Source organism: Aspergillus oryzae, chromosome 5 (genome assembly GCF_000184455.2).
Source record: "Aspergillus oryzae RIB40 DNA, chromosome 5".
NCBI classification, from domain to species: Eukaryota; Fungi; Ascomycota; class Eurotiomycetes; order Eurotiales; family Aspergillaceae; genus Aspergillus; species Aspergillus oryzae.
In genome coordinates this window covers 4,195,955-4,210,706 of record NC_036439.1, presented here as the reverse complement: position 1 = coordinate 4,210,706, position 14,752 = coordinate 4,195,955, and the positions used below count along the sequence as shown (strand labels likewise).

Sequence of the window (14,752 nt, the reverse complement as noted above, 5' to 3'; positions counted from 1 at the left end):
AGATCTACGCAGGATTAGAAAGCCACTGGGCTGTGGCTTATGCTATCGATGCTGCCTATCACCTGACTATTTTCACAGCGCATATGCTGACAGCCGGCTACTAATATTAGTAACAGTTTGCCTTAAGTGGGAATGGCCATGACAGTCAAGGATGCTAGGAGCCTTGAGCCCCTCAGCTGCGTTTTCCTTGCAACCTCATTTCCCCCATAACCAAGTTAACCGCACACTGAGATCCGGCCATGTATGGCGCATTAGACCTGGTAAATGACTCAAAATTAAGCGTTCGGTTTTACGAAGACTTTTTCTACAATGAAGTATTCGACTTTAACTCCAAAAAGCCTGGAGGTCCTCTGCATCGACGAAAGAAGGAGCAGAAATGGATCAGAGAAAGACGCCTTGGTCGGGGCACCTTTGCAGATGTTTGGCTGTACAAATGTGACGAGGACGTGGGAACTAAATTTCAAGCCGTCAAAGTGATTCCCAGACTATCACACTCGACCAAGGCTATTGACTACACACGGGAGCTGGAGGCAATGTTCAAGTTCTCGCATCGAAAGGTCCGCTATTTTCTGTTATCTACTCACAGCCCTTATGCGGGCGAAGATACTAAGAAGCAATAGTACAAGGGCCTATTTGTGGAAGCCCTCGGATGGTTTGATAATCCTCGCTCCGTTTTCGTGACTATGGAATACATCGAACTAGGTGATCTAGAACAGCACCTTGACCCACCCCTGGGGGAAGCCGCAGCTCAGCAAATCTCATCTCAATTGCTTGAGGGACTTGAGCACATACATAGCAACGGGTTCGTCCATCGCGATCTCAAGCCCGCCGTGAGTAACCCACGACATTGTAAATTCCTGCAGACCTAATGAAGCAGAACATATTTGTCGTGCAGAAAGACCCGCATTGGTTGGTAAAAATTGGCGATTTCGGCGTCAGCAAGCGCACGAGAGAGGGCGATTCCGCATTTCAGACGGTAGCAGGTACACCAGGATTCTGGGCTCCTGAGGTCAACATGACCTTGGGGAGAGATGACGTTCAGTACACCCAGATGGTGGACATCTGGTCACTTGGAGTCATGTTACACTACATACTCACTGGATGTTTGCCGTTCAGTCAGCACCTTCAGTTGCGGAAGTACATCCAGGATGGCCAGTTCCCAACAGCGCTTTTGGATGCTCGTGGTGTTAGTTCCGAGTGTAAAACATTCATACAGAAATTGCTGGTGGTAGAGCCTACTGCACGTTTGTCTGCAAAAGATGCGCTACTGCATTCGTGGATCCAAAGCCTTTCTCATAATTCTCATGTCAACGGTGCAGAGCTAGAGTCTGGTAAGCGATACTTTATTTCAACCAGATCTCCGGACTGATGATGAGCCCAAGCCTATCTTGGAGATAGAATACGGGAAGCGAACGAGACTCCTTCACTATCGACACCTATTCCGCAGCCTTCCCCAAGCCAGGACGGCATTGAGGGCACCACGGCCGAGCAATCTAATGCAATGTCGATGAGAAAAGAAAATGGAAGCCGCCGAGAAGAACAAGATACTACTATATTCGAACGGGAATGCGCTTACCTCCATTCTCGGGGCGAAGTCGCTTATCGCAGACTCTGGGCTTCGAAGGCAGAGAGGATATTTCGCAGTGTCCATAATAAGCGTAAATTAGGATTAGGAGTTGATCATCCACTGACACTTGAGTCCCTCCATTGGCAAGGTAAGTCTTTATTCCGGTTAGGGGTGGTCAACAACGCAGAAAAAGTGCTTCGAGAAGCGTACGAAAAACGAAAGGCTACTCTAGGCCCTTTGCATCCAGACACTCTTGAGTCTTTATATCAAATAGGAAGTGGTCTGCTGCGGCAAGGGATGGAAAAGAAGGCACTGGATCCACTATGGAAGGTTTATCACGCGCGAAAAAAGTCAATTGATTCCGATGGTGGCGGAGCTGTCAAGTCTGTGGAACGCCTTACTGAATGTCTGCAAAAGCTTGGAAAGCATGATCAAGCATTAAAGTTGCTTCTGAGACATTACGAAGAATTAAAGGCAAGACCAGACCCATACGGCGGCGCATTCTTAGATATTGCCCGATGCCTTGCACCATGTCTGAGGGAGCTTAAGATGTACGTGGAAGCGGCAAATGTCTATCGCGAAATAGCTGAATCCTGGAGGTTATTCGAGGTCAGCTTCCCTAGATTCGAATCGATGATTGCCAGTGGCAACTGTCTTCTTGCCGGGAGCTTATTCAAGGAGGCAGAGGTTCTGTTCACGGAGGTCTACGAGCAAAAAGTGAGAGAATACGGAGTCGATCATTGGAAAACATCGTACTCTGTCCATGGCCCTGGTGCATGTTTCTATGGCCTTGGTGCATCTTTCTATGGCCAAGGGGAAATGAAAAAGGCCCATGAAATGTTCCGCAAAGCCTATGAATGTCGACGAGAAGACTTGGGAGACAACCATACCCTGACTCGCGAGTCATTGCAACGGATGATTGAAGCGGAATCAGGTACACAGAAACTCTTCAATCGACTTTCCAGAGCTTCTAAAAGGATGGCACGTAGCATACGCTAGTCTGTATTGTACGTTTGTCCCGGACGAGACAAGCACTAGTAAGACTTTTAGTAAATTTGAGATAGCCGGGAGCCAATCTAGTTGGATGAATCTTGTCATTGCATTGTGATACATTGGATTACATGTACCGTGACCACATTGTATATCAAATGATACAGTAATGAAAGGGAATACTCGGGGTCTAGAGTATACATCCTTCACACTACGATCTTTTCGATCTCATACAAAATCTGACTAGCATTAGCACCGACTCAGTCATGCCACTAGGGATGACATACCTTTTCAATATATCGAACGCCCACCAAAATCCCATCCTCATCCTCCAACTCTGCCTTATCTCCGAAACTCCCGTCCCGATCCAAACAGGTTAGGCAAGAAACCACTACGTTTGCATAAATTTTACCCATTAAAACCGGCAAACGGCTCTCAGCAATTTCAAGTAAAGTCTGTTTGATCTGCACTGCGGACCGCCGCCCGTCCCGGTCACACAGGAATTCGCCAATGGGTAGTCCAGGTCCCAGTAAGGGCCGAGATCCTTTATACTGGACAAATGAAGTCCACAACCCAACCTCCAATAGGCAGACGCCAAGACTATAGATATCATGCTGCATGCTATACTCCTCTTCTGGGTGTAGGCCTTGCCGACGGGGATGACGATAGAGGTTGCGCTCCCACTTAGCGTCACCGGTCATATATGTTCGGCCTTCGGATGGGCGAAAGCGCTCGAAACCGACGAGGAACGGGACACCCAACCTTCCCGGCGTAGGGAAGAGGATGATGTTCTCGGGAGAGATATTTTTATGGATGATGGAAGAGGAATGGAGATAGACTAGAGAGCAAGCAAGAGAGATGGCCAGTTTGAACCTTTCATCGAGATTATATTCGTTGCCGGCTGTGAGAACGGAGCGCAGGCTTCTTGGCTGACTTTGAGAGAGGTGCGGTGGAACGGCGAAGATAATGTTGAAGCCGGTGAGCGTCTCCTTTTCCGTGGTTTTGATAACACCCAGAGCTGAGAGAAGGCCGAAATGGTCTGGGCCTACGGTTGAGAGAACCCGAACGAGGCTGCGGACATCCTTGGTAGTTTGGGTCACATCCATGTACTCTTTAAGGGGGATATGGTCGACAATAATCTTCTGGTCTGCGTGATAGCCCATAAACACGGAAGATGTGATAAGTTCCTGCTTGTCGATCGCATAATTCCCGCTCAGGAACATCGAGTTAAGGGGCTCGGAGTCAGTGCGGTTGGTTTTGTGAGCCTGGCGTAGATGCACGACTGTCGAGACGACGTCACTTTGATCCGCTCTCTCTCTTGTGAGCTCCTCATCAATCAGCGGCACTGAGATCCGGGCCAAGAAGAACCACGACGGGTCAAAAGCCCTTTGCCATCTTTCAAGGTCATCAATGATCGCCACCAGGGCTGTTTTGGCCCGTACAGCGTATCTGAGTCGGGCGGGATCGGCAACGCGGGCAATCGCTCTGTCGAAGCCAGAGAGACGCTGTGGATCAATGAGACTATCGAGCCTCGAGACTGCGGTTTGCAGTCGGCCCTGAAGTACCTGCAGGACCAAATTCTGGTGTACCTGGAGGTCATTGCCCAATGCCGGCCAGACATCTCGGAGCGCAGACAACTGATGCTCGATCTTGATCCAGTGGCCCTGAATGCAGAGGTTAGCCTCTTGTAGCTCGCGATCGGCGTGCTGATAGGCTTGGCAACGTTTATAGAGAGCCTTCCCAAGTCTGATCACGATTAATATCCATCTTGGTAAAGCTTTCAAGGTTAATTGCTCACCGAATGCATACCTCTAGAAACGACACAGCTCCGAATGCAAATGAAACAGGCTCCATGTCGTTCTTTGGTGCTGATGTGGGTGGAATGCGGGGAGCGTGTCTTTTCTTCCATACCTTTAAGTGGGACTTGAACCCAGCCTCCTGCAAGTCTGTATTTTGGGCGCCACCAGCGGCTTATTGGTGATTTTCCCGGCCTGACAACCCAGAGCGGCTAGCCCGAGTCTCTGATTGGCGATCTTTGACAAGGCTGTGAATTGTCTGGTGAACGGCACATCAGCCACATTTGTACAAGCCACCTGGTTACTCAGAGTACCGAATTCTAGTCTCACTATTAGAGGGCCATTTGACGTTGATGAAGGGCTTCTCAGCGCTCTGATAATTCTCGGATTGAGTGTCACACCTCGTATGACTGCGTTGGGAGAGTCAGTCACTACTTGCAGCTGATTGTATCAGTAAGACGGCCTTTCAATTCACAGGTAGTAGGTAGGCCACTATCTTCACAATACCCTTATTACCCTTACTCAAGTATAACAACAAGGCGAAATGCTATGAACCGAAAGCCAATGTCTGGGAGGAAATGTGAAGAGAGCATTTTTCAGCTTGTAAATATCCTTGCAGCTCAATCTCCAAGTCCTCTCCAAATGTTGAGAATATATAGGACCATTCCTCCAGCGCTCTTGTTCCTCTCTCCTGCGCTTTGAGCCGGCCTAAGGAAGAAATCGTATCACGCCAGCTAGCACGGAGTTAAGTCCCAAGATAATGATTCCATAGTATCAAATAAGAACATATGTTGCAGTCAATCAACGAGTATAGTGATGCTGTTTGCAACACAAAAGGTAAGACGTAAAATCAAAAAGAAAAGAAACGGTTCAAATGCTCCCACGCGGATTTGAACCGCGGACCTCATGATTACTAGTCATGCGCTCTACCAACTGAGCCATAGGAGCTACTTGATGTTTGCTTTGATTTAAAAAGCATGAGATACAAAAGCATAAGTCTCATACTTGCAGGAAATCTCTCCTAGCAAGAATGTGTGAGTTCGAAGTAAATCCCGTTTACACAAACCTAACTGCACCTTGTATTTCTTGTGTTCTTTTTTTTTTTTTCTTACTCTAGCTTTGTGTTGCTTATTTAATCAATTCTAATTACTAATACAAGCATTATACCCATGAAGTTGTGAACTTGTGAACTTGTGAGGTGGTGATAGGTAAGGATATATATTTGTTACCTGCAACAGCCATGCAGATTGATAACCACTGTACAGCTAGGTTTCATTCGTTCAATTGCCATGGATTAATAGCCTTATTATCTAGTTCTGGTTTCATAAGAAGTTAAATCTCATTACCATGAGCACGACCTGTATATCTCACCATATTAGTGACTTTCACTAAAGAATGTACCATATTTTATACAGTCTCACAGAGACCCCGCTTTATTTCCCCGCTTTCCCTTTGATTCCTTTTCCATCTTATACTCATTCTACCCGCAAAACGGAAGAACAAGAAGATTGAAGAAGGGAGACTTGGGAAGAGCCCACCTGGCGAAACTATAACGGTTGCAGTCTGTGATTGCCGCAAACTGCCATCGAATATGATATTTTGAAAGCGATTGAGATAAGTATAATCGAACCAGGAACTGATAACCTTGTAGTTCTCCGCAAAGTACTCAGGCTAAATCCGTACCTAACAAACGTGAGATAGCCGAGCACGCATATTGGCTTCGCAATGATGAGGCTGTCGGCAATCCCGAATGGCATTCCATTGGCTGTCAAGTTCTTCCCCGCACACTTGGCATTCGATGCGAGTATCGCTTATTATTCTGATCGACAGCAGTGTATTCAAAGTTGCAACAATAGCTCCGTAAGGCTCTATAACGTACTAATCACTATATGGATTTGAGAAGGAAATGCCATAACTTGGAGAAAAGCAGTAGGGCTACAATAGTCACGTGATAAGATACCGGAGATATCCTGCGTATCTTTCCATTTTAGGAAAGGTTTCATATATACCCGAACAGGCTTATCAGTAGGCCTGCGGGGAAATGAGTCTATCAAGTCATTCTATCTCTGTTATCTACCAGTCGGACAAGCGACGCGGCGGCTTCTTATCTAGTCTGAGCACTAGGAGAAGCACTAGAGACTCCTACACAATTTAATCCTTCCGTGATAAGCACTTCAAGCTTCCGGTTAAAATGCTTATAACCTGGCCGAGATCATGCTGGCTTCCATGCGTGGCTCCTTTTCTACTAATCCGCAACCGCGCGGACATTGAGCGACGAAACCAACGATATGGCTTCCACAGAGGAGCAAAGCGATAAGACAGCCAAGTCGCAAATCACTACGAATGTGGAAGTAGAGCAGGGTCATCTAGACGAACTACCAGAAGGCATTGACGAAAAAGTCGAATACGACTATGAATCTGAACGGTCACCATTTCCTGAGGGTGTGTATCGCCATAGTGCTCAACTGCGTTTTGCTAACAACGCAATATAGTTCGAGCTGTCGTACCCGAAACCGACGATCCAGACCTGCCGGTTAATACTGTGCGCATGTGGTTTCTCGGTATTGTGTTCACGATTCTCGGATCCGGTATTAATCAATTTTTCTCCCTGCGATATCCCTCCGTACATATTGTCTCGTTGGTGGCAGAGTTGCTTGCCTATCCATGTGGCGTTTTCCTTGCCAAGGTGCTGCCCGCGGTAACAATCAACCTTGGCCCCCTTGGATCATTTTGCCTTAACCCAGACCATTATTTCAATATCAAGGAGCATGCAATGATTGTGATCATGAGCAATGTCTCGTTCGGGTACGGAAGCGCAGACTCAACCAACATTATCCAGGCAGCAAGTCCCAAGTTCTACAACTTCGGTCTCAAGGCAGGATTTTCTGTTCTGGTCGTTCTTTGCGCACAACTCCTGGGGTTCGGTGTTGCTGGGCTGGCTGCGCCCTGGCTTGTCGAGCCAGCTAGCATCATCTGGCCCCAGGTATTGTCCAACTGCGCCATGTTGGAGACACTCCATTCACGAGCAAATTCAGTTGCCAATGGCTGGAAAATATCCCGCTTACGATTCTTCCTATATGTGACGGCTGGTGGCTTCATATGGTATTTCTTCCCAGGACTGATGTTCACCGCGCTATCCTATTTTACCTGGATCTGCTGGATCGCGCCGCGCAATGCTGTGGTGAACCAATTATTTGGTATGCAAACCGGCCTAGGACTGAGCCCTATTACCTTCGACTGGAGTCAGGTCGCGTACAATACAAACCCGCTTCTCTCCCCGTCGTGGGCGGCTGTAAATGTATTTGCCGGGTTTGCAGCTTTCTTCTGGATCGTGGTTCCGGGGATCTTTTATACGAACACTTGGTTCACAGCATATCTCCCTCTGATGACCAGCGATGTGTACGACAGAACCGGCGCCGTTTATGACACAGCTCGTGTGATCAGCCCACAGAGCACATTGGACCTTGAGGCGTACAAAAGCTATTCTCCACCGTACCTGGGAGCCACATTTGCTTTCGTCTACGGCTTGTCCTTCGCCTCGATCACTGGTGTGCTCACTCACATCGGCGTCTGGCACTACAAAGATATCTGGGCTGCATTCCGAGGGAAAAATAGACTCGACGTCCATGCGCGACTGATGAAATCATACAAGAAGACCCCATGGTACTGGTACGCTGCCATCATTGTCGCTATGACCGCCATCTCCATCGCCATGGTTGAGGTGTACAAAACCAAACTCCCCGTCTATGGTATTTTCCTAGCCCTCGCCATCCCCGCCATATACATGATACCCTGCGGCATTGTCCAGGGGATCACCAACGTCAACGCAAACCAACTGAACGTTCTAGCCGAATTCATCGGCGGCTACATGTTCGAGGGCAAACCCCTTGCTAACATGATCTTTAAAATTCTTAGCACAGACGTCGTCGGCCAGGGTATCTACTTCGCTATGGATATGAAACTCGGCCATTACCTCAAGATTCCCCCACGAAGCCTCTTTTTAGCCCAGGGCCTAGCTACTATTCTCGGTGCCCTGACACAGGCTGGTGTCACTATCTGGATGCTGGGCCACATATCAGATATTTGTTCCGAAGACCAACCAGATGGTTTCTCCTGCCCGAATGGTAGGACGGTCTACTCGTCCTCGGTTATATGGGGCCTCGTCGGCCCTCGGCGTCTCTACTCGGTCGGGCAGATCTACTCTTCGTTGCTCCACTTCTTTTGGATCGGCGCTATTGCCCCACTCGTCACGTATGCTTTGTACAAAATCACCAAGAAAGAGTACTGGAAATACGTCAGTTGGCCTCTTATCTTCACAGGAACGGCTAATGTTCCTCCAGGTGAGCTCGTCTTTCTTCCCACACCACTGTCAAGGCTTACTAACTCGTACAGCAACGGGAATAAACTACTCCAGCTGGGCCCTCGTAAACTTCATCTTCAACCACTTCATCAAACGCCGCTTCTTCGCCTGGTGGACCAAGTACAACTACATCCTCGCCGCAGCCCTCGACACGGGCCTCGCGCTCAGCGGAATAGTCATCTTCTTCTGCATATCCTACCCAGGTGCCGCATTCCCGGACTGGTGGGGAAACACTGTATACCAGAACACCGCTGACGCCGACGGCGTGCCATATAAGCCAATGCCAAAGATCGGGTACTTCGGCCCAGCAAACGGAACCTGGAGTTGATGGAACTTCATCTCATATTTCTTAATATATACCCAGCCACAAGGACAGGCTCTCCAATCATGCTATATATACATATCATGCAACTGTACATACCGGCAACCGGCAACCGGCGGTCGGCGAACCCGGGTTTCGCTCAAGCGAGCTTCTGTACATCCCGGGGTATATGTAACCCTCTATCTGCATATGCTTCCCCATCCCCACCTCCACCTCTAGTCTATATATAGCATATTAAGTTCCATCACAACAACTTACCTATCCCCAATCCGTCACCCGTGTAACACCCAGCCCCAAAGACCGCATATCCTTCCCTTAGGCGCTGCACTTCCCGTTCTTGCAGGCGAGGTTACCATCGCAGTCATCGTGACTAGAGCAAGAGGCACCTGTAGTTATTCCCAATCAAAGTAGTTTAGTTAAATGTTTACCCACACCAAAGGCTAAGATACGTTAAGCCCCAGTAAGTCACATACCCTCACAATGGCCCTCCCATTCGCAAGTCTCCACCCCGTTATCAACAGAGCAAATACCGCTGATGCAAGCAAGCTCATCGGAGCAGTCGTCATTGCTTGAGCAAGTAGCACCTGAAGAAAAGAAAAAAGAGAGAGAGAAAATTTTAGCCTCCGAAATCCCACAATAGGAAAATAAAGCAAAAAAAACAAGACCATGATTTCATCCCTTACCCTTGCAGTGACCCTCCCAGGAACAGGTCTCTGCCGATCCGTCAGAGGCACATTTTCCGTTCTGGCAGGCGAGGTCGTCGGAACAGTCGTCGTTGGAAGAACATGTGGCACCTTTATTTTTGAATCCTGGGTTTAGTGGTTTATTCTTCTTCTTGGTCTTGTCCTTCTCTTTCTTCTGAAGAGTCGGGTGGGGGGTTATGATCGTCCTCACCGGCGCAGTGGCCCGGCCAGGAGCAGGAGCCGGAGCCGCCTGTTGGCTCGGGGATACTAGTTGTCGTCAGAGTGGTCGGGGGGTTGCCGCCGCCGCCACCGAGGTTGAGGTTCTTGGCGAGGGCGCCGACGAGGCTGTCGCCCATCGAGCGGAGGGTGTCGAAGTTGGTGATGTAGTTCTTGTTCAGGGCGCTGCTGGGGAGAACGGCCTTGTCACCGGTGAAGACGATGTCTGTTTTCGTAATTAGGGATATGTCGCGCAGGAGAAACATGGGGAATGATAAAGGTACGTACAAGTAACGTCGGCAGCGGTGTGGCCCTTGTTACCGTTCAGGTCCTCCTCGGGGAAACAGGTCCTGGCCATTAACCAGGAGGCTTCACCAGTGACCTGAGGGCTATCTCCGTTCGAGTCACCGAAGATACCGTAGAACATCTTACCGTTGCTGGAGGTGGCACTGTGTTAGCAGGTCCTGCCAGAAATAAGAACATGGAGGGTAACTGGCTTACCAAATAACGGCAGCGACGGCGTTTCCTTTGAGTGTGCCCTTATTCGCATCCAGGAATTCCTGAGGGATGACAATGAAGGGCACCTCGTATGCGGACAGCGCGCCCCAGTTAGTTTCTTTTTGGCCGTCGGGGTTGCCCTGCGTTTGTTAGACGCTTTCATGATGGAGAGAAACCTCAACGGAGTCTCAGGGGCTGATCTTTACCTTGCAGCCATGGTTAAGCCCATCGCAATCAACATCCATGTCGGCGATGAAGGAGAAGGCAGCGCCCTGGTTAGTGCGTTAGCAACTGTATGCTCATGAAGTGGTAGGCGATACTTACCTCAGAGAAGCCCGCCCAGTCGCTGTGGATAGTGGACTTGGTACTACCCTGACCGATAGGATAGGTAGCATGAGAGGGAACCTTGCTGGCCTTAGCAGCAGCAGCCTGGATAGCCGCCACAGGAATGGAGCTCGAAGCCTGGAAGAACTTGGCTGGGGGGCCTCCGTCTGGCTTGTTGTAGTCGGCTCCATTGACCTTCTGGCCCATGGCTGTACCACAGATGGCCAGGGAGAGGGCAAGGCGGCTAGCAAAGCTCTTGATAGGCATATTGAATAGGTCCGTACTCGACAGGAAAGCAAGACTGTGGTTGTAGACGTAAGGTGCTTGTTGACATGGGCGCCATGGTGGATTTATAGTGGAATCGAGGTGTAGGAAATTGGTTATCCTGTATGGAACGTCCCTTTGTTCGATTACTTAGAGTTCGTTTCGTGTGTTACGGCCTAATTTCCCGGCCGTTTCGAGACCGAGTCTGGGCGGATATAGTACTCTCTGACAATTGTTGATTCGCCGGAGCTCTAGCCACTGCTACGCGAAGGTAGCATTTTGGAACGCCTCCAATGGCTAAGTGGTATGTTTCACTTGGTTGTCCTGTCATGCTGCGAGAATGAAGCATGCGGACCACTAGTTGCAGAAGGATCATATGAAAGTGCTTGAGTTGTTTTCCCCATTGCATACTAAAAATCTATAGTCTGTCGGCACTGCCGATTCGGCAGGCTTCCGATGGGGGCTCCACAGTTGGGGGTTATTCATTAGTCTTCCCAAAATTGGTTCCATGGCTAGTGTTGTATAGATCCGCCGGATATGATCTCCAGCCACATTAAAGGACACTTAGCTTCTGAGGATGACACCTTTTGACAGGGTTAATGTTAGGTTAAATTGGTTGTGCAACACGAGTGTCACAGAACAAAGAAAAAGGACCTCTGCTCCATGGAGGGCAAAGGTCAGACCATTTTCCAGAACTGTCAGAATCTACTAGCAACATCTTCATGCAGGTGTAGCTATAGCGCTGCGTTAGACTGGTATAGGAACTCTATGGAGATTCCTGAATAGGTAGGTGTCAATATCTAGCGGACTTCACTCAGGGGTCTCGCCCCGACGCTAATGCTAACGGCGCGATATGAAGGCCAATTGGTACAATGTGGAGTTTCAGAGTGGAGAGTGGACGAACTACGGCGCGAAGCGAGAGCGATTGCCGAATCCAGTTAATATCTTATCAAATGATTTCCCCGAGGTCCACATGCGAAAAAAAGGTTCCGATAGCAACGAACCGTATACAAGTCGTGGTGCTGGGGGATAAATAAACATTGCATTCAGTGTGCATAATGCAGGTACTCGTAAACTTTGCTTATCTCTATGTGTAATCATTGGCCATTGGAGTCAGGTGATAGCGTGTTACCCTACAGGCGACAGCGACAGCTCATTTTCTGCAGAGGCTGGACGCTTGCATTGTTGGCTAATTAATTGGGCCCAGTCTCGGCCCGGACAAAGAACATGCCATGATCCAGTACGATACGAGGTTACATTGCATGCCGCCCCAAGTGGTCCGGTCTTGGCATGCATGAGAATAACTGCTTATAACCTTTTCAGACTCTGCACACGTATCCACACGGCCATCGGCTGAGTTCCTAAGCGATGATCGTGAAATACATTCCCAGTATGCCGGCAAATGGGGATTCCAGGAGAGCCTCGGCATTCAAATCTTCATATCCCTACTAGGGGCGGCGGCGAAGGGGGACTTTCGCCGAAATGCATATAAATTCACCGAAGACCCAGAGGGATAACGGCTCAAGACTCCTTGTTGACCACTGAACATCTCGCATCATCTCACAATGCAGCTGTACAAGGTCTTCGCTGTTCTGGCAGCCCTGCAGCCGGCTCTTGCTAAGAGCCTTGTTGACTTCTCTGCGGCTCGCGGCGATAACCCCTCTATCCTCGGTCTCCGGAATCTCGAATCGGTACGCGATACTAAACTCGATGAGAACACTAAAGATCTCTACATCAAGTTGGATAAGGATCCAAAGGGCACTCCTGCGCTGCATTTCCACCGCAAGAAGGACTATATCCGTGCCGAGTACCACTCCTTGAAGAATCAGATTGAGGTCGATAAGACCTATTACATTGGCTACAAGTTCTCCCTGGGAGCTATTCAGCAGAGTCTGATGATCTGGCAATTGTACGTAGTTTCCTTCCTCTATATATAAACGAAAATTAGATTTCAAATACTGACCGCAAAAAGCAAGGAATACTCTGCTAACAGCCACGGCGGTGCTAACATTCCTCTCTCACTGGAATTTAAAAGCGGTAAACTGAACCTCCAGTACCAAGCCTCAGGTGACGCGAAGCGTGTATCCCAGTGGTCTAAGGAACTGAAGACCGACACCGTCTACTCCATCGGACTCGTGATCAACACCTCCCGACCGGGGTGGGTTGAGCTCTACTTCGATGGCGAGCAGCAGACCCTCAGCTCCGGTAGCACCAGACTAAAGGCCAACACGTTCCCCGGCCAGGCGGACCCTAAGTTTGGCGCTTACCGTGGCGAGGAAGTGCAAATCGATACCTATGTCTACAACATCCAGATCGGAACTACCATTGATGATATCAAGGAGGCTGCTGGACTCGGCTCATCCCCTAAGCCCACCGCCACTTCTAACCCCACTCCTGTTCCTACCTGCGCTTGGGAGGGTCATTGCGAGGGTACGTCTCTTTGTCGCCGGGTGCTTTGTCAAATGCTAACTCAGGCATGAACAGGTGCCACCTGCACTACGGAGAATGACTGCTCTGACGAACTCGTCTGCAAGAACGGAAAGTGCACTGCTGATGGAGCCGTGCCGTGCTCCTGGGAAGGCCACTGCGAAGGTATGTCTCTCTTTTCCTTCTGGGCTTCTTGACTGGATGTATTAACGATGGTATTTTAGGTGCCACGTGCTCCTCAGAGAATGACTGCTCCGACGAGCTTGTCTGCAAGAACGGAAAGTGCACTGCTAACAGTGCCGTGACTTGTTCCTGGGAGGGCCACTGTGCCGGTATGTATCTTCCTTCTTATGTATGTTGATCTTATTAACTCAGTGTTTGTAGGTGCCAAGTGCAGCTCTCATGATGACTGCTCCGATGAGCTTGCCTGCACCAATGGTGTTTGTGCCTGATCTGATGTATTAGGATCTGATTGTTCCCTCTCATTGGGGTGAATATCTGATGGCTTGGTATGAATAGAATGCGATACATAGCAATGTATGATATGAGCAATCTGAGTGATGTAAATCTATCCCAATGCCAAAATCTGATAGAGTAAAGATACCCTGTTTCAAGCCAGTAACCCTCTTAGACAGTATTCGTAGAGAAAAATACACCGAACGACGGACAAAACACCAAAGCAAGTGCTGAACAAACAAAAGGCACAGCGACCCCACACCACAATCCGGCGAACAACGCCAGCGGAATTATATAATACTGTATGCAGAATATTGGGCATGTTATTGAAATGATAAGGAAACAAACAGAAAACGAGGCGTGCTCGCTGGTAGATCTTGCCTGGAGGCTGCTCATGTAGGGGAGTAAGGCCGTAGGCGAGGCTGCCGTACTGTTCTATATTCGTTCTATATCCGTTATATTACCGGTTTTAATTTTTTTTTTCTTTCACTGGCTTTTTTGGTTTTTGATCTTTTCATGCTTGTGCTTTTCCGTAGGAGAGACACGGCGAAGTGGTTATTGCCGGCTACTATATATATCTAGTAGTACTGTAGGTAGGGTTTGTCCAACTTCCCCAGAATATTATCATTGGGACTATATACATAAATTCAAACAAATAGAATGTAAACTAGTCAGGTTAGCCTACTGGTTCTCTGCCAAGCATCATTGGTCTAGTGGTAGAATTCATCGTTGCCATCGATGAGGCCCGTGTTCGATTCACGGATGATGCACTTTCTTTTTGTTCTTTTTTGCTTCATTCTCCCCAAATGACTTGAAATATCCACTTGAATAGTCTTGGCTGAGGTCCTC

At 48.7% G+C, this 14,752-nt stretch overlaps 5 protein-coding genes and 2 non-coding genes across 7 annotated transcripts; 4 read left to right on the top strand and 3 right to left on the bottom strand.

Annotated features, from left to right (window-relative positions):
• Positions 1 to 239: 239 nt before the first annotated feature.
• AO090113000066 (uncharacterized protein) lies at positions 240 to 2,566 on the top strand (the record flags this gene model as incomplete). Its single annotated transcript, XM_023237800.1, has 5 exons — positions 240 to 557; positions 621 to 830; positions 878 to 1,331; positions 1,377 to 1,715; positions 1,737 to 2,566. 5 exons carry the CDS (start codon positions 240 to 242, stop codon positions 2,564 to 2,566), a joined length of 2,151 nt encoding a protein of 716 aa, XP_023092593.1.
• A 47-nt stretch (positions 2,567 to 2,613) lies between these two features.
• On the bottom strand, positions 2,614 to 4,411 carry AO090113000065 (uncharacterized protein; the record flags this gene model as incomplete). Its single annotated transcript, XM_023237799.1, has 3 exons — positions 2,614 to 2,643; positions 2,845 to 4,062; positions 4,367 to 4,411. 3 exons carry the CDS (start codon positions 4,409 to 4,411, stop codon positions 2,614 to 2,616), a joined length of 1,293 nt encoding a protein of 430 aa, XP_023092592.1.
• An 817-nt stretch (positions 4,412 to 5,228) lies between these two features.
• Positions 5,229 to 5,301, bottom strand: AO090113t00002. The gene has a single exon. It is a non-coding gene; the product is annotated as a tRNA-Thr (tRNA).
• A 1,340-nt stretch (positions 5,302 to 6,641) lies between these two features.
• Positions 6,642 to 9,041, top strand: optD (small oligopeptide transporter, OPT family; the record flags this gene model as incomplete). The annotated part of the gene is made up of 3 exons (XM_001824206.1): positions 6,642 to 6,795; positions 6,846 to 8,693; positions 8,746 to 9,041. 3 exons carry the CDS (start codon positions 6,642 to 6,644, stop codon positions 9,039 to 9,041), a joined length of 2,298 nt encoding a protein of 765 aa, XP_001824258.1.
• Positions 9,042 to 9,350: 309 nt separating this feature from the next.
• AO090113000063 (glycoside hydrolase family 75 protein) lies at positions 9,351 to 11,023 on the bottom strand (the record flags this gene model as incomplete). The annotated part of the gene is made up of 8 exons (XM_023237798.1): positions 9,351 to 9,421; positions 9,509 to 9,619; positions 9,719 to 9,844; positions 9,930 to 10,160; positions 10,223 to 10,383; positions 10,436 to 10,572; positions 10,639 to 10,704; positions 10,757 to 11,023. The coding sequence occupies 8 exons, from the start codon at positions 11,021 to 11,023 to the stop codon at positions 9,351 to 9,353; spliced, it is 1,170 nt and encodes a 389-aa protein (XP_023092591.1).
• Positions 11,024 to 12,585: 1,562 nt separating this feature from the next.
• Positions 12,586 to 13,899, top strand: AO090113000062 (uncharacterized protein; the record flags this gene model as incomplete). Its single annotated transcript, XM_023237797.1, has 5 exons — positions 12,586 to 12,929; positions 12,969 to 13,450; positions 13,505 to 13,612; positions 13,672 to 13,779; positions 13,832 to 13,899. The coding sequence occupies 5 exons, from the start codon at positions 12,586 to 12,588 to the stop codon at positions 13,897 to 13,899; spliced, it is 1,110 nt and encodes a 369-aa protein (XP_023092590.1).
• A 703-nt stretch (positions 13,900 to 14,602) lies between these two features.
• On the top strand, positions 14,603 to 14,673 carry AO090113t00001. The gene has a single exon. It is a non-coding gene; the product is annotated as a tRNA-Gly (tRNA).
• The last annotated feature ends 79 nt before the right edge of the window (positions 14,674 to 14,752 follow it).